Source organism: Triturus cristatus, chromosome 2_1 (assembly GCF_964204655.1).
Source record: "Triturus cristatus chromosome 2_1, aTriCri1.1, whole genome shotgun sequence".
Classification (NCBI taxonomy): Eukaryota; Metazoa; Chordata; class Amphibia; order Caudata; family Salamandridae; genus Triturus; species Triturus cristatus.
In genome coordinates, this window is record NC_140581.1 from 184,107,019 (window position 1) to 184,133,398 (window position 26,380).

Below are 26,380 nucleotides of genomic sequence, written 5' to 3' on the forward strand. Positions count from 1 at the left end.
GTCAATCAGGCTTTCTCCTCACCCTCTCCCATCTCGTGACAGGTAGATAGGGTCTGGAGCCTCACTGACCGCCACCCCACCTTGTAACTTGATGGGAGAGAGTGAGGGGAAAAACCGCGAAACTGAAAGCTGGAGGCTACGGATCACTGCGCAGACTCCAGCGCTCACTTTCCTGCTTTAAGTGCTCCAGGAGGGAGGGAACAGCGTTCCAGCAGCAAAGCTCTACCCAACATTTGAAGCGGACTAGTGCAGATTGCTGAAGGCAAGGCAAACGAGCATTTGCAGTGCAATAGGTCTCGTAAGGCTAGCAGTAACTGCGCCTCTTTTACTGCCAGCCTTGCTTCTCGTAAGCAAAGACTATAAGTGCAAAGTGTGTGTTTACGCACCACTTACAGGTTTTCAAAACACATAAATGAAAGGCCCTGTCATTTAAAATGCCAATAGCTCAAACTTATGCAAAGGCAAGACCTATTGCATTGCAAATGCTTGTTGTTTTTCCTTTCATTTGCAGCGGTGGGCTATGAAAGCATTAAACTCAACCCCTAAAGCCACACACTCTAATGCATGGGCAGGCACACACCGTACCATGTCCCCAGGGCGATGGGGGCAGGGTAATAAATCTCTCTGCTGTATGTCTGGGCTAAGGTGCATCATTTGTTCAAGGCTGTCCAAAACATTTGCCGAGTGCTGGCAGCCCAGAAATACCCTGGGAGAGCCTAGGCAGCATGTCCGAGGCGTGGGAAAGCGCTGCATTCCGCAACCTTTGCAGGATCCTTCCCGTCGGGCAGAAATTCAATAACTGGTAGTAAAGGGGGTGGCAGGTGAGATAATGCTAGGTGCCCGTGTTGTTATTGAAAGCGGGTGCCCATGTGCTGCCTGGAGTAAGAGAGTAGTGCTTACAGACTAAAGAAGACGCACCCTGTAACAACCAGAGTAAAAGGGCCAGTTGCCCTGGGAGGTTACAAATGAAGATAAGGTGGTACTTAGGAGGGACTAACATGCCTCTTTACGAATCAGAAGCCAGCATTTACGAAGGACAATGACACAAGCCAATGGCAAATATGGGCGGAGTGTGGGCGGGGCTTCCATTTCATACTCCACCACCAGAAGTCTTGTAGAGCAGCGCATGCATGCTGACTCAGGCTCGACCTAAAAATCGAGGCTAGACTGCACAACAGACCTAAAGTGTCTCAGATTTTACTTTATTGGGAAGAGAGTAAGCTGTGGCAGCATGAAGGAGTAAGGTAACCCTCCATTTACCGGGCACATGCGCTGGCATTGTCGCATTGGGGTAGTCTAGGTGTATGTATCTAGCTCAGAAGCATGCACTTCCTAGCCATGCTACCAGGAAGAGTGCATGGTTCCTTTGATTGATGCGCTCGAGGCTGCGCCCATGCACAGGTGACAGTTAATGAAGCTCAGGGCACAAAGGTAGCAAAACTATGTTTGTAGGACTGGGAAGTCACTCTTTGCCCTTGTTGATGCTGAAGAGGAGTGCAGTATCAGGCAATCGATTGTCTTTTGAAGTGTCTGGCTGTCAATGGTCCCTTGCGTTCTATGCCATGCCGCTTAGGTTGAAGCTGGGGAGCGTTGTCATCGGGTTTTAGCTTACAGGTTGTGTCTGCCCAACTCGTAGTCAAAATAATGTAATCACTGAGACGATAAACCTTGATTGTAGAATACATTTATTCAACCCTATGACATCGCAAGGTTAGCCAAGTGCCCGGAATCCCTCCGTGAACACATCAAGAACCACATGATGTCAATGCCCAATACATAGCCCACTTTTCATGGTTTCATCACAGAGTTGGTACACATGTAAGCAACCCACGGGGTAGTGATACCGAAGTGAAAGAACCCTCTTTAAGTAGTTATTTAGGGCTTTCTTCATTCCATAAATTAAAAGGATTATTTTAGGTGAAGACTCTCTTGGCTTTAATGCTTCAGAGAAAAGCCTACAATTCAGGTTTTCTTGGAGACTTTTCACTTGTACTGCAAGTTTCTATAAAGCATACGGTACCCGGTCCAATGCGTGTTGCCATTTTGGTTCTTTCTGCTTCAAATGTCCTCTTGGAGGTTATTTACTGGAAACGAGTCACCAGTTGAAGCATTTCCTTAATTTTGATTCATGGTCTTGCTGTCACAGACCGTGATTAGCCTCACTGATGTGCTTTAGGCTTCTCAGCTGCATCTACTGGGCATGCATCTCCCCTGGGAAACATTTCTCAGGTGCTGTTGGAAAGATGGTTTCTTCACAGAATACATTCTATAAATGTTCTTATTTACTAGCATGCCTATTTATTCTTGGCATGCGTTCCTTTTCTAGTCGTATTCACGGATATCTTACAATCTTTAATATATAAGACAGTGGTGACTGTTTGTTCTTCAAAAGATTATTGTTTGACCTATACAGTATACTTTCAAGTTTTGTGGCTTTAACCTGCTTCCAGAGGCTTTAACCTGACCCCCATTTTCCAGCATCCACGTTCCTACCACAAGGGGACAGTCCTAGGTGGCATTGTATTCATGTCTTCTTCTTGGGGAGGATGATACAGTGCCCTACGGCTGAGCTAACACATTTGCAACTGCATTGGAAGCAAGTCCATTTACACTTTGGTCAGCATCACTGCTTATACTTTGCCTCGTGAAGTATTTTAGGATAAAGTCAGCAATTCTTTGTAGGAAGGCTAGCTTTGGTAATGATGTTCACGAGGGTAGGAACCTTGAACAAAGGGTCTCCAGGTGTTCCTATACTTTCCTCACAACTCTGTACCAATATAGATTCCCTGGATGTTATGTTATGTTAGCAGGTATTTATAGAGTGCACGGCTACTCCAGGGAGTGTCCCGGTGCTATGAAAGACCACATAACACTAGACTGATTGCACCAACGCAGAATCCAGCCAAATCTACTGTTGAAAAAGCCATGTTTTTAATTTCCTCCTGAAGGTAAGGAGATCCTGCACCTGTCTGAGAGGGGCAGGCTATTCCAAAGGCTTGAGGCCACCGACTGGAAAAGATCTCCCTCCCCCCCCCACCCCCCCCACCCCTCTATCCGGGAGTGCAGGAACCTAGGGGTAGTGGTCAGTAACTGGGCAGAAGACCTGAGGGTTCGTTGTGGTGTATAGTGCTGGAGCCTTTCCCCAACATATGGGGCCCATATCTTATGGAAGGCTTTAAAGACCAACACTAATGCTTTAAAATGAATCCTCTTCCGAACCGGAAGCCAGTGTAAGGAAGACAGAAGAGGGGTCGTTCGTGATCTCGGCCCTGCCAGAATAGCTCTGGCTGCCACATTCTGGATCACCTGTATGCGGCTAAGTAAATAATCAGGAAGGCCTAAGTACAGGGCATTTACATAGTCAAGTCTCGATACCACCAAGGCCAGGACTACAGTCTTCCTGTGAGACTGGAAGCAGGGGGAGAAAGTTCCTTAGCATTCTCAGTAACCCAAACCAGGTCCCGGCCACTGATTGAATCTGAGCCTTCATAGAAAGGGAATCATCCAATTTGACCCCAAGATTTTTCACAATGCTGACTGAAGCAGGGGGGCTGGAAGGGGGGGGAGGGGGCATGTCCTGCGGCCACCATTGGTGCCATGCTGCACAGGGATAAGAGCTGAAGAAAATAATCTACGACTTTTCAGAGTTGCACTTCAATTGATTTTGCCTGAGCCAGGAGAACACCTCTGACAGGTGTTGATCACATTGCCATTGAACTCGGCGCCCTTCTCACAAGTGAACAGCAATTGTGTGTCATCCGCATACAACACTATTTTAGTGCCGTATATCTCGGCGAGGAACGCAAGAGGGGCCATATACAGGTTGAACAGCGTTGGGCTATGGAACCCCGACATTCATGGTGGGGATGGAAGCCAAGAAAGGAGGGGACCAGATAGTTTGCCGACGGTTGTTTAAGAAGGAGTTGAACCATCTAAGTACCGTGCCTCCAATACCTCACTCCTGGAGTCTTCTTAGTAGTCCGATGTGGGGCATGGTATCGAAGGCCGCTGAGAGGTCCAGCAGCACCAAAACCGTGTTGCCCCCCTTTGTCAAGTGTAGCTTTTATGGTTTCAGCTACTTCTATTAGGGCCGTTTTCGTGCTGAAATTTGCTCTGAAGCCTGACTGGCTCGGTGCAGAAGATGGTTGGCATCCATGTAATATCCCTCCAAAACCTTGGAGAAGAAGGTCAGTAGAGATATCGGCCTATAGTTACTGGCGACCATTGGGCCTGATGTGTTTTTTTGTTTTTTTTTAAAAGCGGTAGCATCTTGGCATCTTTCCAGCTTTTTGGCATTTGCCCCTCATGCAGAGCGGTGTTCAAGACCAAATTAACAGCCAGGTTAATCACCTCTGCGATAGATGCCAGTAGTTTTGCCGGACAGGGATCAGAAGGTGAGCCGGACTTGAGGGCCTTCATTAATACAAGGAATTTCTCCAATGTGATGGGAGAAAACTGCGTAAGGGAGAGACCGGTATTACGGCTGGCAGCAGAGGGCAGACCCGTGTCTGCTTCTGATACTGATGACTGGGCGTCAAAAGAATATTGCATGATTTTAATCTAGTCATGGAAGAAGCAGGCCTTCTGGTTAGTCCAATCATTAGTGGGAACAAAAGGGCTACTGAGAGAAATCTTTTACAATGTTGAAGAGTTCTCTTTTATTCCCAGCCTGATCAATTCTAGTGGAAAAGAAAAGTTTCTTTCCATCACAAACTTTCCTATAGTGGTCTTTCAAGGCCCGTTTATAAACAGATTTATCAATGGGTTTATGATTAATCCGCCACACACTTTCAAGGCGTTTGCACGCGCTTTTGCTTTGCTTTTCCTAAGGGCCTCAGTGAACCAAGGGGCTGAAGCTCTGTTGGTTTTAGCTGCCCGCATGGTGGGAGGAGCCACTTCCAAGGAGCGAAGTTGAAGCCAATTCTCCAAGTACATCCCTCTGCAGGTTCCCACTTTGGTGAATAGGGTGAAGACTACGTGCACTCTGCAAAGCCTCTGAGGTGATCAGATGAAAAGGCCTAAAACGGCTAACACGGGATTCACCATGTGGTTGGGGGCTGCCCAGCTCCCTACGGACTCTAAAAACCTAGCAAACAATGGTCCGACCAAACTATAGGAAGGGGCGCATCCATTTCAATCCGGTTTGATGAAAAGACCTGGTCCAGCATGTGCCCCTTTTCATGGGTGGGGAGGCGGGCATACGGGGGTCAGATGGAGTATGTCAAGAGATTCGCATAACCCCCTAGACTCTGGTTCCGTGGGGTTATCCATATGGATATTGAAGTCTCCGAGAACTAGGTAATGACTATATTTGCAAGCAATAGCGCAAATAGCGTGGCTGATAGACTCCAGGAATTTTCCTGCCGGCCCCGGCGGGCGGTAAATTACTACACCAGCAATGGACTGATGGGCGGAAACTGTAAGTAAGAAGCCCAGGCTCTCTGCCCCCTCTATCTCCACAGTCACCAATAGGAACTCCTGGAAAAAAAGGGCCACAACCCCGCCCCTCCCTTCGATCCTTCCTAAGCATCGGATATCCCGGGGGATCGCATTGGCGATAGTTGGGTTAGAGGCTTCAGTTAGCCATGTTTTGGTTAAAAACACCATGTCAGGTGTTTAGTCTGCTATCAGGTCAAGGAGCTGAAGCTCGTGTTTTTTTACTGACCGGGCATTGAGAAGCAAAGCCTTCAAATGATTGCCTTCCCCGCGTAGCTGGTCAAAGTGAGTGCCGGTGTAATTGTTCTCATTACGTTCCCCGGGGTTGGGAGAGGCCACCCAGTTAGTATTTACATGCAAGACAGTCCGCAGCCATCTGAACAGGGAGGTGGGGGCTGCAGCTCGCACACCTACCAATGTTAAGAAGCTTGTCTCTTATTGTCTTTCCCTTTGTTTTTGTTATTGTTGGACTGACGCTTGCTGTTCTTCGAGAACTATCTTGAGCCACTGCGGGGCAGTGCCCTGGGAACCGATTGTAGCCTTGATATGTGTGTATTGCCTTATGTACCTAGCGGCCGGCCCGGGTGGTTGTAGGCCCATACTTGTAACCGAATTATTGCTCAATAAAAACTTTTTCAAAAAAAAAAAAAAAAAAAAAAAAAAAGAAGCTTGTCTCTGCAACACTTGATGTGGCCTAACTGCTCTGTTGGCGAACCGGTAGCATTTCCAGTGCCGGCCGCCTCCGTGGCGCAGACGGGCTTGCCTTAGGCGTGCCTTTGGCGCACCAGCGGCGCACCCGCTGTGTGCAAGCGCAGCGTTCCATTTTGAGGTCCCTAGTGTGCAAACAACTAGACCGCACCTTCTAGGAAAAATGGCGGTGTCTGCTCAGAAGCCTCCCAAATTCAGGGTTCGATTCCTCCTCCTCTCCCCTTTCTTTTCAATTCACACAATTTACACAAATTAAGAGTTCAGCAATCATATTTAATAATACCATCAATTTTAAAAAGTTCATTCAATTGTTAAAAGCAGCTCAAAAAAACAAGCAGAATAGCAGCGTTTTCAGCAGAGCAACATGCAGAAACTGCTGTGTTATGGGGTCTGTGATGGAGACGTTTGTGTTTGCCTGAGCAACCAGCTGCCTGCAAACCATCATTACAGATGGATACTGTTGGGGAATGCTGCTACCAACTGTATGAATCTGACGTATGTCCTGTGAATGATGGTGTGGGTCTGTACCCCTAACAATTTACAGCTCAGTGGTGCACCCAGGAGATGGGTGGATCAGGGACGGTGTTCGCCTCAAACCACTAGGCAGTGTGTCCCAGAGACGCAGTTCAAAACAGCATTTCAATAAACAGTTAGTAAAGACGGACTGGCTCAAAAAGTGAGTTCTAGAGCAGAATTCAGGAAAACAATAAAATGCAACATGTAAAAGTTGCACAATACAGAAATAGTAGCGTACAGCTGCAGCAAATCCCATTTAAAAGCATTGAGTCATTGGCATGAAGGCTCTCAGTGAAAGGAGCAATGCAGATTAATAGGCAAAATCAATAACAAGTGAAGTCTGAAATGTTAAGCAAAATCAGTAAGAAATCGGGCAGCATCCGTGGTAGAGACCATAAAGATCTGTCCCACCTCCAAATTCACCGATTTATATAGCCATTTTCTCCATGAGAAAGCATTAGAACTGCAAATTCATTGGTGTGTAAGGAATGAGTTATATTTTCAACAAATCAAATTACAGATTTATAAATTGTCTCATAACCCTTCCACCTTAGCACTTATCCTCTACGTCAGGGTTTCCCAAACTGTTGGTCACCAGCATATTTTGGGTGGGTCGGAAAAGTCCGAGCAATAAACAAAGGTGCCTTCAAATTCTGTGTTTAACTTGTCACATTTACGGGGCGTCCAAGGCAGAGGTCGAATGTCAGGCTGCTTTATTATTTTAACATGGGGCTTGCCGTTTTACTTTTGTTTTTAAAGTGAATTATGTGACAAGCTTCCCAGAGTATGGCTGAAGGAAATGCTGTAGGGTGTTGTATTTTTGCAATACAGGACGAAATGTAAATACCTGTAAATGAACTATATGCATTTAGCAGTCAGGAAAGCAAAACATGAAGGATAGTTTTTGTAAAAAACAAAAAAAGTGTGCTGGAGATTTTAATAGGATTTTTAATAGGATCAAAACAATAAAGACTTCACTTGGCGATCCACAAATGATAAATATTCACTGAATCTGCTACCACATGATGCTTTAAGTGTATTAAAAAAAAATCCCAAAAGATTGTCATTCTAAAAAGTGGGTAGTGGTTCTAAAACATTTGATAACCACTGCTCTGTATGAATATTAATTCAGCCCCTCTGACCTAATGTCATCCGTAGCTGTCAGAACAAATTAGGTCCATAAACAACAGTGAACCATTGTTAATGGACTCCATACTGCATGGAAGCGAAAAGGCCACAAGAAACTGTAAGAAAGCTAGAGGCCCTTCTTCCATAATCGTGTCATTATTCAGAAATAAATCCACATCTTGCTGCAAGTAGTGACAGGGAGAAATACAAACCAAGAATAAACATGGTACTGTGACATCCATTTTCAACAAGATGGCGCTGAGGCCTACCTGAGACCTAGTTAGTTTAAGCCAGGAAACCCCACTTTAACAGGTCAACTACAGTGGTTCCACGTCAGTACACACATGTACATTTGAGTGTAGATTAGTCGTTCTCTACACAATTAATAATCTGAATTTTGAATAACGCGCACAATGGCTGTACCAGTGGTGTGAGTAGAAGTGTTGAAGAGAAACTCTGTTGTGGGGGAACTGTATGGGTCTGTTGCCGAGTCCTGTGTCTGTGGTTGTGTGGGAGGATGTTGGAAAGCGGTTCCCGGGGAGGCTGCGGAGTGTGCTCCCGACCACCCTGAGGCCCACCTTTCCCAGAATTAGGCCGAGCAAGAGCAGAGAGGCCCTGCCTGGCAGGGTCTCGCACCTAGGATCGCACGCGCTGCGCTTACTCTCTCTTCGGATAGAGGGACACCACACAGTAGGTCGTTTATAAGGTAATAAGTCTTTCGGCGTGTTGGTAGTGTGACTTGCTGGTCGGGAGGGCCCACGCCACGAGGCCGGTCTCACAGAGGAAAAGTGCGCTCTTCTTTTTGTTACTTTTTTGACCTGCCTCAGTAGGTCGTATGTCTTGAAGTAACCAAAGAAATGCATCTTCATGTCTTATGCCATGTTATCCTCTGCTGTGTTTTTTGTTCTTGTAAATTGTCAAAGTGCATGAAATGTCCATAGGGAATTCTGTCACTAAGAACAACGACAACTGAAAACAACAGCATCAAGAAATATTTTGGCGGAAGAGTTAACGTCTTCGGAGATGAAATTAGCCGATTGTCCTGTAGGAAGAAGGCATGTTATAATCTAGAAATGAAGAGAAATTTCAACTTGAAGTTGCGTTGTAATATTTTATACACAACATTGTAAAAGAAATTAAGTATAATTTCGGAGGTCGTGCCTGAAGGGTGCAAATAAGCCAGACATTCAGGGAAATGTTTTAACTCTGGTTTTCTTTGTTTCTAGAACGGAACTAAAGAGGACTCCCTCGACGTGCTGGGGACGGATATCTGGGCAGCAAATACCATTGAGTCCTCGAGGTAAGAATGTGAAATTCAGCTTAAAAATGCAAACTGAAACGTTAACTCGTTTTTGTTGGATCTGTGGTTACCAGGAGATGCTTTTTTGAATGGGAGGTGAATGATGGGTACTAGGTCCCATCGGTGCTACGTTTGGGTCATTGTAGGTAGTTACTTTACACTGCCACCAGAGGGTGCCACATTACAATTGCTTAAAAAGTCCTTTGTTGCAAAGGATTGGAAAAAATTCATAAACTGTCGTATATAATTTTTACGGCTGAATAGAAAAAAAATTTAGAGGGATTATAGCAAAAGCTAAAGGTCACAGAGCAGCATTACATTACCTATATAAATCGTCTGAGCGGTCAGTTAGTTAAAATATATTGAATGATATTCCAATGTTTGGCCATTTGAGTGTAATTTATTCTATATAAACCTGTTTATTTGAACATTAGTTTAGGCAACCTATCTTTATTTGTTGGTCGCTGCTGCGGTTTCCGTGTGTCAAACCTCGTGAGTGCAGTACGTTGTGTTTTTTAAGTTTTGGTGCGTTTTAGACTCATCTCAAATATAAGCAGGTTCCCAACCATTGGAGTCAACAGTTCAGCGATTTACTTATAACTCCCACCTAGAGCATTATACCGACATGCTCTTTTATTGAGAGATCCATTGTCACGTTGAGTATTGCCATCAAAATGTAGGCTTCGCCCTTGGAAAGGAAGTAAGAGGCTCCGGAAGTAGAGATCTGACACCGGATATGATCCAGGTGGCTGGTGTGACAGCCGGTGGGGCGAGCATGCAAGCCTGTCACCCCAGATCCATGGCAAAGCTGAAGAGGTTTCTGGCATTGCCTGGCAGATCCATGAATCCAAAACTAGAGTTGGTTGCCAGCCTGGCCCTTTTTCCTTTCATGGAAAGACGGACAGGTGGGTAGAGAACACTCTTTTCATGTAACTCGATTCCTCATTGAAACAGCAAATCTACCCACTTTATCGGAGTACGCTCAAAGTGCATTGACATTTTAAGCTATGTTTTATCGCATTAGAAGGCTTAGACATTTCCCGCTTTGTAGGTCAGCGTATCGAGGTTTTAATACTGAGCTTCAACAATATTGACTGCAGATTATCGACTGTTACTATACCCTCGAGGTGTTGACGGTTGCTTACCATGTTGAGGTAAAGAGATGAGTAGTTAACAAATCTACACTTACCTTTGCATTCTTAGCGTGATGATCCAGCGGTGGTTGATGTTCCGCAGATGATGAGGTTGCAGCTCGATAGTGAAACCAAAGTATTGTGTTACCACACAGGACAGTGCTTTGGTATATATTCTAATGTCGGCAGAGATCCTTGGTAGCCACATTGTGTGTTAAATTAGCTTTTCCCACATATGAAAAGTTGAGATTCGTGGAGCATCAGTCTCTACTGTCTAAAGGTGCATTAATCTACTCATCTGGAAGTTGGTTGTAGTGTAGGTAGGACTGCATTAGATTGCCTTCACCTGGGCTTCACGTCTTCTCTCTGGTAGGGTATCTCAATGGGTTGGTCTCAGGCTTATGCATGTCCTCCGAGCCTGCTGCGGCTCTACGGTAGCCTGGTTTTCTACTGCACGCACTGTAAATTGCAGTTTAACATGGAGGACATAACATGACAAAGTAAGGAACCTGAATTGTTGGGGGAAGTCCTCATGAAACCTCATACACATTGTGTAAATATCTATACATAGGTATATTTCATCCGTTACTGTACTTTGATTGTTAACACTGTTTAATTCAGAAAAGTTGTAAGACCTAGAGTGCACTACAGAAACCTGCTTTTTCCAAAACCCACTGTAGGCTCTGAAGCACATTGCATCTTACTTCATGAACGTTTGGAAACAATGACCGTTTTCACAAATTATCATATGGCATTTTCCGCATTGAAAGCGCACACAAAAATTACTTTGTGTTGCTTTATTCTTTGAATGGTTGGATATGAGAGGGAACACTTAGATATTTACTAAGGTAATTTAGGTAGGAGTTTCTTCAAAGATATTCTCTCTGTAGAGAAAAGATACATTTCCATGCACATTTACCAATGTATTACTTGTGTAGACTGTCAACATACTCCGGAACTATATGGCTTTTGTTGGCTTCTGCATCCATGGGATGTTTGTGAATTTTATAAAGGTTGGACATTTCCTACGTTTTGAAAGAAGTCTGTGCATTGGGCTCCTTGACCGTGGAGATGTGTATACATCAGTGTTTGTCTAAAGGGCTCACTTTGTTCTGTGCGTGCTGGTTGGGTAAACATTGTTCATAGAAAACGTTTTGTGTTTCGACTTCAAGCTTTTTGTGATCTGACAGATTTGTACACACTGAAAAAAGATCACATTTTAAAGTAGATCTTGGTAAAAATGTTAAGATGGCATTGTGTTTTTCAGTTCAACGTACACACTTTGTGCCTGAGAGTTCTCCTCTGATGTAATACGCTGCTTAACATTTCTTTCCTCAGTGGTGCATCTTGGGACTTCCAGCCCGAAAAGTTGGGCTTAACACAGTTTCACCGGAAGCACCGCAACATCCCTAAACATCCGCTCCCTCAGATAGACAGAGAAGGGTAAGAACTGTTGTTTACCTGCGCACGCTCTGTTTCATGAGCACCGCAATATTGTGGAGGGATGTGATGATGTAAACTTGCCTTGTTGTAATAGCTGAGCAGTCTGATCAATAGTGATTTTTACTTTGGGGTATAGAATGTTATTCGAATTTAAGAAACCATGTGTAAACCCTGGGTTTGTTTATGGCTTGCTAATTTAAAGTCTACGATTTTCAATGTTTTTTGATAGGTAATACTAGTAGCCTTTTTAATGGTCAAATGGTTATTGGTTTTGGTTTTAGGATGGTGAGTGCGTATACATCACTCTGTCATGGTATCAATTCCTTGAGGGAGCTGTTTTTTTTCATTTTTTTCCTTCTCCAAGCTCTAGTCATGCCTGTATGTTTCACACCTCTGGAGTGTCTTTTTGCTTGTGGTTACCTTTTCAATCTTCTCCTTACTTGTGAGCGTGATTTATTTATATCTCTATGTGATTGATTGAGCGGTATCAGTGGGATCTCCTCGGTGGTCCTTTTCATCTGGGCTGTTTTAAGAGGTCTTTGCTTAATTGCATCTTGCTGGGAATATTTTAATTTGGCTTTCCGCTTGAGAACATGTCCATAAAGTTTCTTGGTTTCTTCCCAATGCTTTAAGTGAATTTAATGCACAAAACTGTTCTACATTGGACCTACCCCATATTCATTTAGGTGATTGTGTTTTCACTTATGGTGGTGATCTCGGTCGTAGACCGTCTCAGAAGTATGACCTATGGCCATCTCTTGGCATTTATGTACAAGTCCTTTATACCCTCCAAAGACAAAAGGAGCTCTAGATTGAAAGGAATACACCTCATAATGCATATAAATACATTTAGGATTTTCTGTTCATCAGGGTTAACAGTGGAGGCACTTAGGTCTAACCGTATACTGTCCTTGTCTGTTAACATGCTTGTTATTGCATGACTCGAGACGGTTTGTCATTGGTGTACATTCAGCTACTGAAGAACTTCAAAGTATTGCTAACTGTGAAAGTCTGCAGAGGTTTGTGGCAATATCTTACATTTGGTCAGCAAATGAGATGCACACAACCGAGTCAGTGAAGTGGATACAGAATGGAGTGAAGAAACAAATTGGCAAAGATCTGAGAGTTGCAATGTTTGCAGTTGAAGTGGGTTTTTATAATACAATCGCTCAATTTAGTTACACGATTTAGCTGCTTGTTCAGAAAACTACAGGCTGAAACGTCGCCAAACTAGGTGTGGTCTACAGAGCTGAAGAAATCTAATTCTGAAACAAATTGTGTATTTGTCATCTCTTTCCAACATTTCACGAATAGAACTTACTCTCTTCACAAACGATGATTCATAGGAAAGTATTTACCTTTGATTCCACTAATGCAACTGGTTCATTGCCATTTGAATCTACCTAGAGATAGTGGGTTGTAGACCTACTAAAGCAACATGACGTGTGTATCTGAAGGTAGAGATAGGCATGGTGTATTATCCTCTGCCTTTTATGCAAATACTTGCTCTCTTCACTGTATCTCAGAGCAATAAATATAACCGGTTGGATGGACATATTGTACATAAAACTAATGATTTGAATTAAACTATGTAGCAATCAGAATGTTAAGAACATGAATGCAAAAAAATACTTAAGTGAACTGGGCACGAGCTTCACCATTTAAATAATAAATCAAAAGTGTTGAGAGACAGGACCGGGGTAGTGTAAGTCACATAAAAGGATGGCACTTAAATAAAAATATTTAATGGGACAAAATTCACAACCATAAAGGATTATTCAAATTTCTGTTTCTTTATCAAAGACAAAAAGTAGTTAGTCAAATTTTTTTTAAAAAAGCATCAATAATGCCTCAAATAATGAAACTTAGAGGATTAATATACGGTTCATCTTAAATGCCAGAACCAAAGTATAGTTCAGCAAGAGAACTTGCTTAGAATCTGCTCAGCTCAAAGTCAAGAACATTTCAAGTATAATTCAATAGTCAGACGAGCAGAGTCTGCACAGTTTATAAATCAAGAAAATTCTAAATATCAACAGACAGACCAACATGGAGTCTGTCTTCAGGAAAGTACGCTTATTGTCGAAGTATAAATTAACATCTTTACTTGTGAAGCAAGTGTCAGTGACACAATGATTGAACAAGGCTTTTTTAAAGAAATGTTAGGGATTCCATGTAACTCTCTGACCATGGGCATAAAGAAACAGAGCGCATAGTACAGGACTTTCGAACAATTAATGATTCACTAAGCCCATGTTGTCCCATGGTACCAAATCTTGCAGTAATGTTATTTCTGATTCCTGCAGAAGCTGAGTGGTGTACTATCCTAGACTTGTGTCAAGTATTTTTCTCTATTCGTCTTTATGAGTATAGTTAGTATATGTTTTGTGTTCAGATTCGAAAACTAGGGTTCTCTTTTGGTGTAGAGTTCCAAAAGGGTGTAAAAAAGAATCCTTTTTTTTCTTCACAAATACTCCCCAAAAAATTTGACTCTTTAAATTTATCTGGGATTCAGAGCAGGTAATATACATCAATTGCCTGATAATAGCTCCCAGAATGAGAGAGGGCTGTAGACTTGACACAATTGCTATGTTATTAAATCATTTGTCTGAAATGGGCACAAAATATCTCCACCCAAGATGAAATACTGTAAAAAAGAAGTCATACTTGGATCCCTGAACTGAGATGGATATGTGGTGGTGAGGATTAAATAGTATACGTTATGGAACTGATTGACCAAAACTGTGATGCATTTTGAATTATGGGATGATAACGGAGCTATGCAGGAGTACGCTGCAATGTGTCAATGCCTTATGCCATGTTATGCTATGACTTTGTTTGAAAAATAGTTTGTTGTCCAAAATTGAAAAGGGACTGATAAAGGTGTCCAAAGAACACATTTCTACCATTTTGAGAATGAACCCACTGAGAGAATTAAGGCTGTTTTTTGGGAATGGTTGCTACTGTCATCAGTGGATTTCAAACTGATCCTTGATTGCTAAGCCTCTACAGAGGTTGAATCACAATGATGTGGTGTACCCGGCGCCCCAGGATGAAGACTGCATGCAAGTCTTCTTCCTAGAGCTCAGACACAGCTTGTGTAGCGCAACTGCTTTAGGAATACCCAATTAAAAGAAAGATTTTTATCATGAAGGAGAAGGTAGCCATCACCCTGTTAATTGTTTGCATGAAAAATATTGCTGCAAAGTCTTTGACAATTGAAAAGAGTTGGGCAATTGCGATGGGGTACACACCCATTGCATTTGATCCACATTAAGTAGAGATGTTGTAAACATGCACACGTGCTCAGCATCTCGCAAACAATTGCTTGACCAAGTATGAGCAGATAATCTTGGAAGCCGAAAATATATATTTGTCACACTTTGTATTACCTCTTAATCCTGCTATACTCTTGCCTTTGCCAACGGGGGATGGAAAAGACAAAGTAGATGATGTTGATCATGATTGTGTTGATGTGAGAGTGTTAAGCACTAAAGCAAGACCCGAAATTCAAGATGTACCACCTGAGATGGTTGATTGGATATTATTTGTGGGCGGTTCTTATCCGAGAACAGTCATAGAGCTCTTCGAGCAGCCTATGCAGTCTGCACAGACACACGTATTGAGGAGGCATCGAACTTGTGTAACATAACTTGCATAATTGCCTACGTATACAAGAGCATGCAGCGTGTCCAACAAATTGAGTGTTACAATCTGCACAGATATCCATTATGATTTTGGGATGCTTTATGGCTTTGGGCAGTTGTGTTCACAAAGGAGTTTTATGATTTCACCTGGAATTCCCATTAAAACAGACCACAAATTCTAGATGTACTTGCTGTCTTGCAAATGCCTGAGAAAATAACTGTTTTAAAATGTGGCAGACAAGAATGGAGATGAGGTGGTTTCACTGGTCAACCACTTTCCAGATGAAGTTGCAAAATGCTGCGCTCTTGCTTCTAGTACATCAGAGCAAATGACATTTCTGAAACCGAAGAGAATAAAATAAACAACTTTTAGTCAGACAGTCAAAGTTCAAGCTTTTGTAGAGGTAAATGATTTGCAGGGTGAGGTGTTGGCAGACAAAAGAAAAAGTTGGGAAAAAGCAGGATGTTTTCAAGATGAAGATGATTTGTGGAACTCAACACGGAGGAGAGTTGTGTAACTAGATTGCTTACTAATGCAGATGGCAAGATGCATGCATGGACCTCATGCACTCAACTCTTACCACAAGCTACAAAACGTTGAATATTTCCTTTAAAACTTTGTTAAACATGTCTATCATCCCATTGGCTTTGAGGTGGTAAAGAACAGTTCTTCTATACAACTTTGTTAGACAAAAATAATGTCAACCCCGTTTGGACTGATTTGCACTCGGTTATCTGTCAACAAAGAGGAAGCAAACCCCTCTGTCAAAACACCTCACTCAGAAAACAGATTACTTCACAGGTTTCAACGGAATTCACAAATTTCACATTTCGCCAATGAGAGTACATTGCAATACAACTCAAGATATATCGATCTGAGCTAGACGTTCGTATGGGCTCCACAATACCAAACACTGTTTCCCTCACCCCCACCCCCCCACCTCCCCAAGGGCCAAAAGGCATTCTGCTCAAGCCCTTTGGTTAAGCCATTACATTCAAAATTCTATCACTATTCAAACACTCACCACAACCCCTAACCATTCTTTCAACGATCAAATCCATGCCTGGCCACCAATAATTGTCAAGCATTCTCTCTTTGGCTTTCATGAGCATAGAAAATTATCCGCTCAAACACTAAGGAGACGCCAAGTTGTCACCTCTTAACAACAACCCATCCTTCGAACAAAGTTCATCTTTGACGTTCCAAAAATGCTGTATGGGTTCATCACACACCCTCTTAGCAATCCAACCAGTATTCAACAGTTCCACCACCTTTTGTAATACATGATCATTCTGCAAATCTGTCAATCATTCCTCCTCTATAATGATTCCACCAGTTGCTACACACACTTTAAATTCTTCCTCCAAACTCTCCCCATCAAAATTGTTGCTTACAATCCCATCCTTTCCATCACCATTAGTACTCCCCCTTGAAAAACAATCCGCCATTGAATTCTTCACACCCTGAACATACACAAATATAAAATCAAACTTGTAAAGAGCCACCACCCGTCTGCGTATCCTGCTAGAGACGGTATCTTTGCCCCTGCTCATAAAAATCTCAACAACAATATACTGCAGCAGTTCAGCAATTTGGCCACAAATATTACTGTTTGATAACAAGAAAACTCCGTCCAGAAGTACGATGTCATGTGATACATTTTAGGCATCTTCCTTGTGTTTACACCCATCCAACCAAGTACATGATCTTCAGCCTGTGTATGGTTCATCCCCTATGGAATCTTTTCAAGGTGTTTGAATTATTGGAATGCTCCAGTATATTGTTTTATGATTTATTGGTTTGTTATTCTTTGGAGGAACACCATCTTTGCCCTTACAGATAGCAGGGACGTATATACTTTTATACCACTAGTCTTTAAACAAGTAGTCTTTCTGTAGACTTTCTAACCTGACTATTTGAGTACTGTGCGACATCTTATAGTTATTGTCACAGCTATCTATCTGAATTTAACATACTCTTAAAGGTCTCCTTCAAGGGCTTGTCATCATTTCGGACTATAAAAACACTTCCTCACTAGAATCTCCTTCTCTTCCTCACAGGCTATTACACTGCTAAAGCCTCATTCTCACTCAGAGTAAATTGAACTCCGAACCCTTCAAAGCCTGTGAAATGAACAATATGCAGCTCTGTTGACCATTGACTACCTGCAAACATAAAGCTCCTAGACCCTTGGCGGTAGCATCTATCATCAAAATGGTCTTTGGCCCAGGCTCAAAACTACTCCAACAAGACTGTAGGCACAGGTACTCCTTTTCGCACCTCTCATCCCACACAAAAACCTTTACTATTTTTAGCAGCTCTGTCATACTCCCTCTCTTATCCGCAAAAGTAAGAATTAACTTACTATAGTATTTGGTCATTACCAGAATCTTTAATTCCTCTCTGTTAGAAGGGCTAGGCTTGTCACTCCTTACATTTACCAGATCCTTTTTTAGGTTTCCCCTTGCACTGTGCTTTGCAAAATCTCTTGTATTTAAAATAAAAATCATAAACGAAGCTTGGAGCCCATTCATTACTTACCATGGGCTGGCTCCCATGTCACTCTTGTTTCCTTGCTTCCTATTGGTCAGTGCCTCCTCCTCACCTCCGCCTTTATCCTGTGCTTTCAAGTCGTCATTCTGCTGTGGAGCATGGCTCAAGCACTGCTTCTGGTGACCAGTGTCCTTCCACTGCAGGCTCCTGGCCTCCTGCAGGTACTCTTTTAGCTTTTCAGGCCCTCTCTTCACCGGATCCCTGTTATTTTTTAAAACTCTCCTCCACCCATCTCCCGCTTTCCGTTCTTTTTAACCCTTGGCCAGTAAAAAAAAGTTAAAAAAAGAAAAGCTCCTCCCACAACGTGCTCTTTTTAAACCACCCACCGCCCTCTCACGGCAGTCTGTTCTTTTTATCCCCCCTCCTACCGAACGTCTTAACCCTCCCCACCACCTTCCTCCCGCTGATTATTATTTGTTCATTCTTTGTTAGGAATTACTACAAAACCCTCTGTGCTTGTTGAATTGTACATGGAGCGTAGCACCCCAAACTCTCCAGGTCACATCGCAGCTAAATACAGCACATTCAATGTGGGTCTTTTGTTAGTGTTTCCGGTCCTGGTATCTTTAGTTGAGGGGAAGACATCTCCCCCTGTTTAGACAGTGTCCCCCTTTACAGACCGTAGTGGTGAATTTTTACTCTTATCTCCAGTTCCTTACTTATTTATTGCAGAAATAAAGGTAACATGTTTTACAAACTGCTTGTTCAAGTACACCGGCCCTGTTACTGTTGGGTTTCAGATTGCTGTGTGTGACATTTTCATAATTTCAGCGTAAGTGACAGTTCCTACGACTATGAGTGACACTTTCTCACGAGACGAAGGAAATCTAGAATTATCAGAAATGACACCCATTTGAGCAACTAAAAACATCTTGAAACAATTGGAATTAGTGTTCGGGGCTAGGCAAAGCATGTATGCTATATACTTAAACAAGCATTTGCAATGCAATAGGTCTCGCATTTACGCGAGTTTGACCTATTGGCATTGTAAATGACAATGGCTTTTATTTGTGTTTCAAAAACCAAAACCTAAATAAAAGGCAATGTCATTTACAATAAAAATAGCTCAAACTCTCGCAAATGCGAGACCTATTGCATTGCAAATGCTTGTGATATTAAAAGCGAAACTATAAATCCCAGAAAGAGGTGTGGTCGTGGGTTTAAAAAAAAAAAATCAGACATGGGTAATTTATATCATATAATAGCGATGGGCCGGCCCCTTGTTATGCTTGTCAGAAGATTGGTCTAATGTGCTACATGAACACTTTAAAAGCAGCAACATGCCGGGAAGTTTGTAGCCTACAAACAATCCATGTCATTTCTAACCCGCACTGTGACATGAGTCTTTGCAAGGAACCTGTAGTGTATATATGTGGTTTGTCAAGTATTCATTACTTGGCTTTACAATGTATGTTCAATAAAGAAGATTACACCAGCAAACCTCTGGAGGTGTTTTAATGAAGGATTACTACACAACCCAGCACATGGGTATTTGTGTGTGTAGCACAACAATTATATGGGGAGTAGAGAGGCTGTACCTGTTGAGAAGCCAATTCCTGGTCGCTTTCATCAACCGCTACGTCACAGCCTACGCATAAGCCCCAGGACTCGTCCATGACTCGCAAGTGCAATGCAAAAGCGAGGCCAATCCCCACCTGTTCTTTCAGGTCCCCTTCCCCACCCCGTGAAAGCGTTTCAGTTGTCACGCTCCTCAACGCCACTTCCTGCATTGTGACGTTGGCGCCAATATGGACGACATGTTAAAGTCAGGCAAAGTTGCTACTGTTTTCTAACGCCAGAATCATCGAAGTTATGTTTGTCTTTTACAGCTAGTATTACGAGCCATTCCCTCCTCTATCTTTCTGCGGTGCTAGGCCCAGTCTTTCAGAACATACGCCGGTAGTTTATAACTGGACACGTGTGCTTTAAACATTCATCGCACTTAAAACGTCCACTTGGTCTTTAAGTGCAGGAAAGCAGTTAAAAGAAAAACAAGCGGCACTGAAAGCGACCGCGAAAGCGATGGCTATTGTAAAAAAACACTCCCGCTAGTGGTGCGTGCGTGCCAGAGCAAGCCATGTGTTTTCAATTATCGCGCCCGTGTCTGGGCAAGATAATTGAAACCACATGGGCTTTGGTGCGCTTAACAGACACCAATTGGCGATGGGTGGAGCAATGTGCCCGCCTTTGGCATATTGCGTGCTCTGTTTAAAAATAAAATAAAACACGCACTCAAAGCCCAATAACGGAAGCCAAAACTAGAAACACACGCACGAGCGTGTACAATTACAGGGTCCGTTTCGGAACCCCGGACTAAAGGACTCTCGCTGCGCGAGCAGTGCTGCGCCCTGCATTGCTAGGCACTAGACCTAAAAACTTAAGTGTAGGTTTCCTTTCAAAGTTTTGAAGCATATTGTAATGATTTAATGTAGCAGTTATTTGGAAGTAGCATTTGGGGATAGGCAAAACATGAATGCATATATTTAAGACTTCTGCCCTTTCAGAAGCTCAGCTCTGCCAGGGCATGAAGACTCATGGAGACGTGAAGACGCGTGGATGGATATCCAGCATAATAAACGCAACGCTGACAGTGGTAAGGAGAGCCGATACACGTACATGAATGAGACAGCCTAAATTAATGCGCTGCAGAATGAGTTTGATAAGCGACGCTGTTAGCACAAGCACCACTGTAAATATTGGGTGTTCCTGCCAGGCCCAAAAGAAATGTTCTTCCTGTCCTACATACCTGCGTGAAAACTGGGCCCCCTTGACCAGACCTCTGTCTTGAATACAAATGGGCACAGTTCATACCGGTGTTTCCTTGGCTCTCAGGGGCACCCTGTTTAAACAAATTCACTGCCTCTCACTTCCTGGGAGTGGTACCTCCTCTATCTGCCGTCCGAGCTCTGGATAAAATATGGAACCCAGATGCAGGTCGGGCCTTTGTAGACGATGTGGTGATTTGACAGAGACAGGATACTCGCTCCTCGAAAGCGGCGATATACAAGGGCATTGGCAAGGTAGCTTGGGTGGAGCAGGAGACGAGTCAAGCCACTCCCCTGCGACCTAGGTAGCGGTGCAGCCCAGTTGAGTAGAAGTGTGCGCCCACGAACCGCAGACTCATGGATCTGCATTGCTCACCCGCAGCCTCAGCCAGCCCCCTCTTCTGTGAGCAGCGCACCATCAGCGTACTGCCTTGACTGCCACACTCACTTTCGTAAACGCTTTATTATAATTAATTAAGCAGCCTGTCCTCTCGGCTGCAGCGATTGACAGGCGCCGCTCAGGAGGAGCTAATATGCATCACTTCTCATTTCATTGCCGCGGACCACCACACTGAAATGCATTAGTCTAACACCAGATGAGTGGTACTTGGCAGGGTTGTATGTTTAAAATGCAGAACTCTGTTTATGGTGACCTCGGATACTCCCATATTCTTGTGTTTAGCATGCGTGTATCACTATTCTTTATACTTTGTTGAACCTGTAATGTTTAGACACGGTTTGCAACACTTTTACATTCAAACTAAATTGAGTGGAATATAGGACAGTTGCGCATAAACCTTGCCCACCTCCTTGAATGCTGCAAACGTTCTGTGCCATAACTCAAACTTGGTACCAAAGCTTCAACACAAGAGAATTCGGGAGGGAGCTTACTGTGGGCTTCCAGCCGTTTGTGCAAGGCATAGCCACAGGTTTTCCAATTGAAACGCCAGCCCCGGTGTAAGACGTGCTCCCCATGTTACAGCGTGAGCAATGCCTGGACATAGTTCGCAGAGATTCACTATGCGGAACTCCGTGAAGTGACCCTCTGCGGAGTTCCGCAAGTGGCACAGTGCAGTGCAAACTGCCGTTTGTGCTGGTCTTCCTGTTGCTCAGGTACAAGTTCTACCCAAGTGGCAGCTCGCAAACTTATCATTCGCCAACTGGGAAAATCTCTGCTGCACTACGCGGAGCGTTTTCTGCACTCCGCGGAGTACGGAGTGCAGAAAACTCAGCAAACTTTGTGAACAGAGTGACGTTCACTGCAAAGGCCTAGTCTTTACTCTCACTTTAAGGACATCTCGTGCGATTCGAACACCGTTTTTTACTCGGTGTGGAACTAAAAGCGAGGGGTGCTCATTTGCACGCGCCCTCTATATTCCGTCAATTAAAAAACATGGATTGAGAGGCGCAGAATCTAAAGGCAGACACGAGTCTTCATGCCACAGATCACCATCTCCAAATCGTATTAATTTTGCAAAATGTATATTACTAATTAAAAAATGTGGGGACTTTAGTCTAGGCAAAGGGGTTTGAGAGTTCATCAAAACAAACTCCCCTTTAACTACAAGCCCCACTTGCGCCCTTGTTAGTTTGCTGTATGGGGTACAAAGTCATTGGTGGCAGGCGAGTAGGACAGCGCAGTGGGTTGGGTGCCTTGAGCTAGGATCAGTGGGCCTCCAGGTTGGACTCCCGATCAGTTTGCTCACTTTAACCTTTCATCAGGCGATACAATGGGGCACTTTCTTTGTCTCTTAAGGGTTGATGCCGGCTGTGGAAATGCAGACGGCCAATAAAAAAATAAAATACAGAAGAGATGTTTGCTATTGTCTGGGCCCCGCCCAGATCTGGCTGCGGTTCGGTTCCCTCTCATTTCCTATACTGGGGCAAACCACTTTAATTACCCGTGTGCCACAGTCAATATTCCAAGTTCATATAAGCAGGAAAACACTAGTATCAGACATTTTCATAATTTAAACACGCGTTTAAGTAGAGCTGTGTAAACAATGGGATATGCATTCGGGTGGACGGGGCGGTGCAATCGGTGCCACCGCACCGGGCGCTGACTTGGGGTGGGGGCGTAATTTTTACAAGTAATATCATTTTAAAAGCACCAACCTGCTGGTGCATTCCTGCCCTCCAGCAATGTTTGTAGGCATCAATTAAAAGGTCAAGATCACTCCAGTGATTTACCGTATTCCTGGAAAGAGACTGGAGGTTTGTCTAGTGTAAGTGTCCACTCATCCAAAGATAGCGCAGAGGGTTAAAATGCCTGCTGCTAAGAACGTGTACCATGCAGATAACAAAGTGCATGTAAAATAAATAGGTCAGTGGGTTACTGCTTCTGTAGGAGAACTCTTTTTGTTACTTATCGTTTGTAAGTCAAAATCGTAATATATTTCTAAGGTGGGCAATGGGCTGGGAAAATCGGATCTCGCTGTATGCGGACGATATACTTCTATACTTGATTTCCCCGACACGCTCCATTAATTGCCTTTTTAGACATCTGCATGGCATATGGACGTGTGGCCGGGTACACAATTAATTGGGCAAAATCACTTCTTTATGTTCTGCATGGCCCTCTGCCGCGACTCCCATGGGGATGTACACTCCAAATAGCAGACACTGGCTTAAAAAACCTAGGGATATTCAGAACGCACGATAGACCACAATTTATTGCACAAAACCTAACACAACCCCTGATTAGATTCAAAGGCGACGTCAAACATTGGCGCACACTGCCATTACCATTGCTGGGAAGGGCAGCCCTCTTCAAAATGATGGCACTCCCCAGGTTCCTGTATGCACTACAAAATACACCGTTACCCCGTCTCCCCAGCATAACGCAGAAGTGACCAGTCTGCTCTGGGCTGGGAAAAACCCCAGTATAGCCATGCATAAACTCACAAGAAGTTGGTACGATGGTGGCATTGCCCTCCCTGATATTAAAATATATTATTGGGCTTCCCAGCTTGTAGCCATCAACCAATGGCTGCACATACCCCAAGAGGATCCAGCATACCGGATGGATAGACATATACTGCACGCCACGGGGATTATGGGAGCACTCTATAATAGAGTCCACAGAAACCATCTCACAGGTCCAACAGCACATACGATCCACATCTGGTTTGAGGCACAGAGAGCACTAGGATGGGAGGGTGTAATAACACAAGGTGCGCCATAGTGGGATACGAAGAAACTGGGTACATTGTGCAACACGAAAGGCTTCAAGAAATGGGATTTGATAGGAAAATCAAAAATTGGAGATCTCTGGAAGAAAGGGGAAGTGGTCATGTTTGCCCACCTACAGGCCACTTATGGACTAACACAGACAGAAATCTTTTGCTATATGCAGGTCAGACACGCACTTCAGTCTTTGATCACACCGGGAACACGACCCGAAGAAGCCTCACCGCTAAAAGATAGGCTCCTGACGGAACACCTCCACAGAAAGGCAATCTTACAAACCTATCGTAAAATTGTGCATTACCGCCCAGACCCCACAGTAGATTTGAAGGCCTGAGGGGGAAGTAGAAGTGGGCGATATGGATGAAGCAGACTGGCGGGAGGCGCTGGCGTCCCCTAGGGTGGGCAGCGATATCATAAAGGCTCAGGCTGGTTCAGCTAAAAATCCTACACCGCACCTACTATACACGGATGCTACTACACAAAATAAACAGAGCGGACACACCACTTTTTCTCAGGCAGTGTGGAGAATTAGGTACGCTATACCACACTCTGGCTCTGTCCGGAGATAGCATGCTATTGGAGAGCGGTGATGCGCACACTCACAAGTCACGACCGTCCCGATTCTCCCAGAACCAAAACTCTGCCTTCTCAATGTATGGGAATCTACAGACTTAAATAATACAGCTCAGGACTGGGTAACGCTAGGCATGACATTGGCTAAGCAAAATATAGCACAGCACTGGGGATCCTTACTTACCCCTACACTCTGCCAAGGGTGTAACGACATGGACATGGCAATGGAGAAGTCCGTATACATTCACCGAGGATGCCCCAAAAAATGGACAAGGGTGTGAGGTAAATGGAACGCTTACCGTGGAAATATCTGCGAGCCACCACAGGAGGAGTCGGGGTCAGAGACTAGTGAAAAATCACACCATAGTTTGCAAGGCTTACTGAATGTATCATGGTTTGTTTTTTCGGGCCAAATAACCCAGAGGGTTGAGTCACCGATGTCTGTATACAATACGAAAAGTAAACATAGAACGCTTTATCTCTGTATATGTACCATGGACGATTATGACATTGGATGCTATTGTAATGATAAATGCAATGTTAATAAAATTGTTTCAAAAATAAATAAATCGTAATATATTACATTGAGCTATTAACTGCCATCAAAGAGCTGCATGCAAACTGCAAGGTATATGTTAGAGCTATATGTTTTTTCGCCCAGTCTTTCATTATCCTAATCTTGCCAAAAGAGTTCATTTGGGTGGAAAACAAATATTGTTATTAAAGAGAACCCCTAACAATGGTGTTATATTTTAAATTCTGAATTTGTGCTTTTCCAGAATAAGGACTCTTAAACTATATTGCCTACCTATTAGTGACATGTTAATCCTACACTACACCTTGTAGTCCCGTCTGATGTAACATTTCCTATACACGGATTTACAGACCTATGATTGTCTCTATGGAATGGGTGTGTGATGTAAAGTACTCTGACACCTTGCACTGATGAGAGTGATGCTATAAAACTAAATGAATCCCAGAGACAGTGGTTCTGAAGACTCGAGGGGCACTGTTAAAGGGCGGTGGTGAGGGAATCCGTGGCATTGGGGAGGCACCGAAAGACATTGTCTCACAGGGCGCCACCAGTGCTAAAGCTGGCCCTGCGGGTGGAGCTGAGCACGCTTTACACATACAAACATCGCAAGAAACACTGATGAATTCTCGATCCCGTGACCCCCACGTCCTCCTAATTCCCATGTGTATTTAAAGTGCAGTATCGGGTTTGCAGATTGTGTGTAAATGCGCAACATTGTATTTTCAGTTTCTAGGATCCATGTTTCTGAATTAGAGTTTTTTCATTAGTATGAACAAATCTTTGACGATCACGACTGTGACTGTTCTCGTAAATGGATACAATAGCTGTTCGAAGTGCTGCCTGTGTGACGTCGGGGAGGGCAGGGCTTTACGTGGGTCGGATCCTGATGGTGCTCCGCACCGGCAGTTCTAACAAGCATTTGCAATGCAATAGGTCTCGCATTTATAAGAGTTTGAGCTATTGGCATTGTAAAATTACAATGCCTTTTATTTATGATTTGGTTTTAAAACAAATGAAAGGCATTGTCATTTACAATGTCAGTAGCATAAACTCGCATAAAAGCAGTGTGTGGCGTGCAGCAGTGTGTGGCGTGCAGCAGTGTGTGGCGTGCAGCAGTGTGTGGCGTGCAGCAGCGTGTGGCGTGGTTTTGCGGACATCAAAGGAAGGGTGGGAGGGAACGAGCATATGGGGTGTGAGTTATAACGAAAGTTAATTGTTGTAAGAGGGGATGCAGGAAGGGAGGCCGAGCGCGCGCTGGCGAAAGCAGTCTGCTGCTTTCAAGTCCGATGCCAGCTTCGCGCTTGAATGCCTCACATGCACTGGCCATAAACCGCATTCCTAAGGTCTTGTGCCCCTTACTAAATCTCTCTGAATGCGTAAGGCGGCGCACGCGCAGGAAGTAGCTGGTGGCAAATGGAATGCGCGTGGTTGTGCGCGTAACCGCCACCCGATC

The 26,380-nt window shown here is 43.8% G+C and overlaps 1 protein-coding gene across 5 annotated transcripts in view; it reads left to right on the top strand.

Annotated features, from left to right (window-relative positions):
- CTIF (cap binding complex dependent translation initiation factor) overlaps positions 1 to 26,380 on the top strand; it is a 1,024,851-nt gene that overhangs the window by 204,085 nt on the left and 794,386 nt on the right. For 3 of the 5 annotated variants that reach the window (XM_085629546.1, XM_085629566.1, XM_085629556.1), the window contains exons 4-5: positions 9,015 to 9,088; positions 11,560 to 11,664. In XM_085629546.1, the coding sequence (XP_085485672.1) occupies positions 9,015 to 9,088; positions 11,560 to 11,664 (179 nt within the window). The remainder of the gene's footprint in view (positions 1 to 9,014; positions 9,089 to 11,559; positions 11,665 to 26,380) is intronic. The other 2 variants (XM_085629575.1, XM_085629584.1) reach the window with 1 other exon arrangement.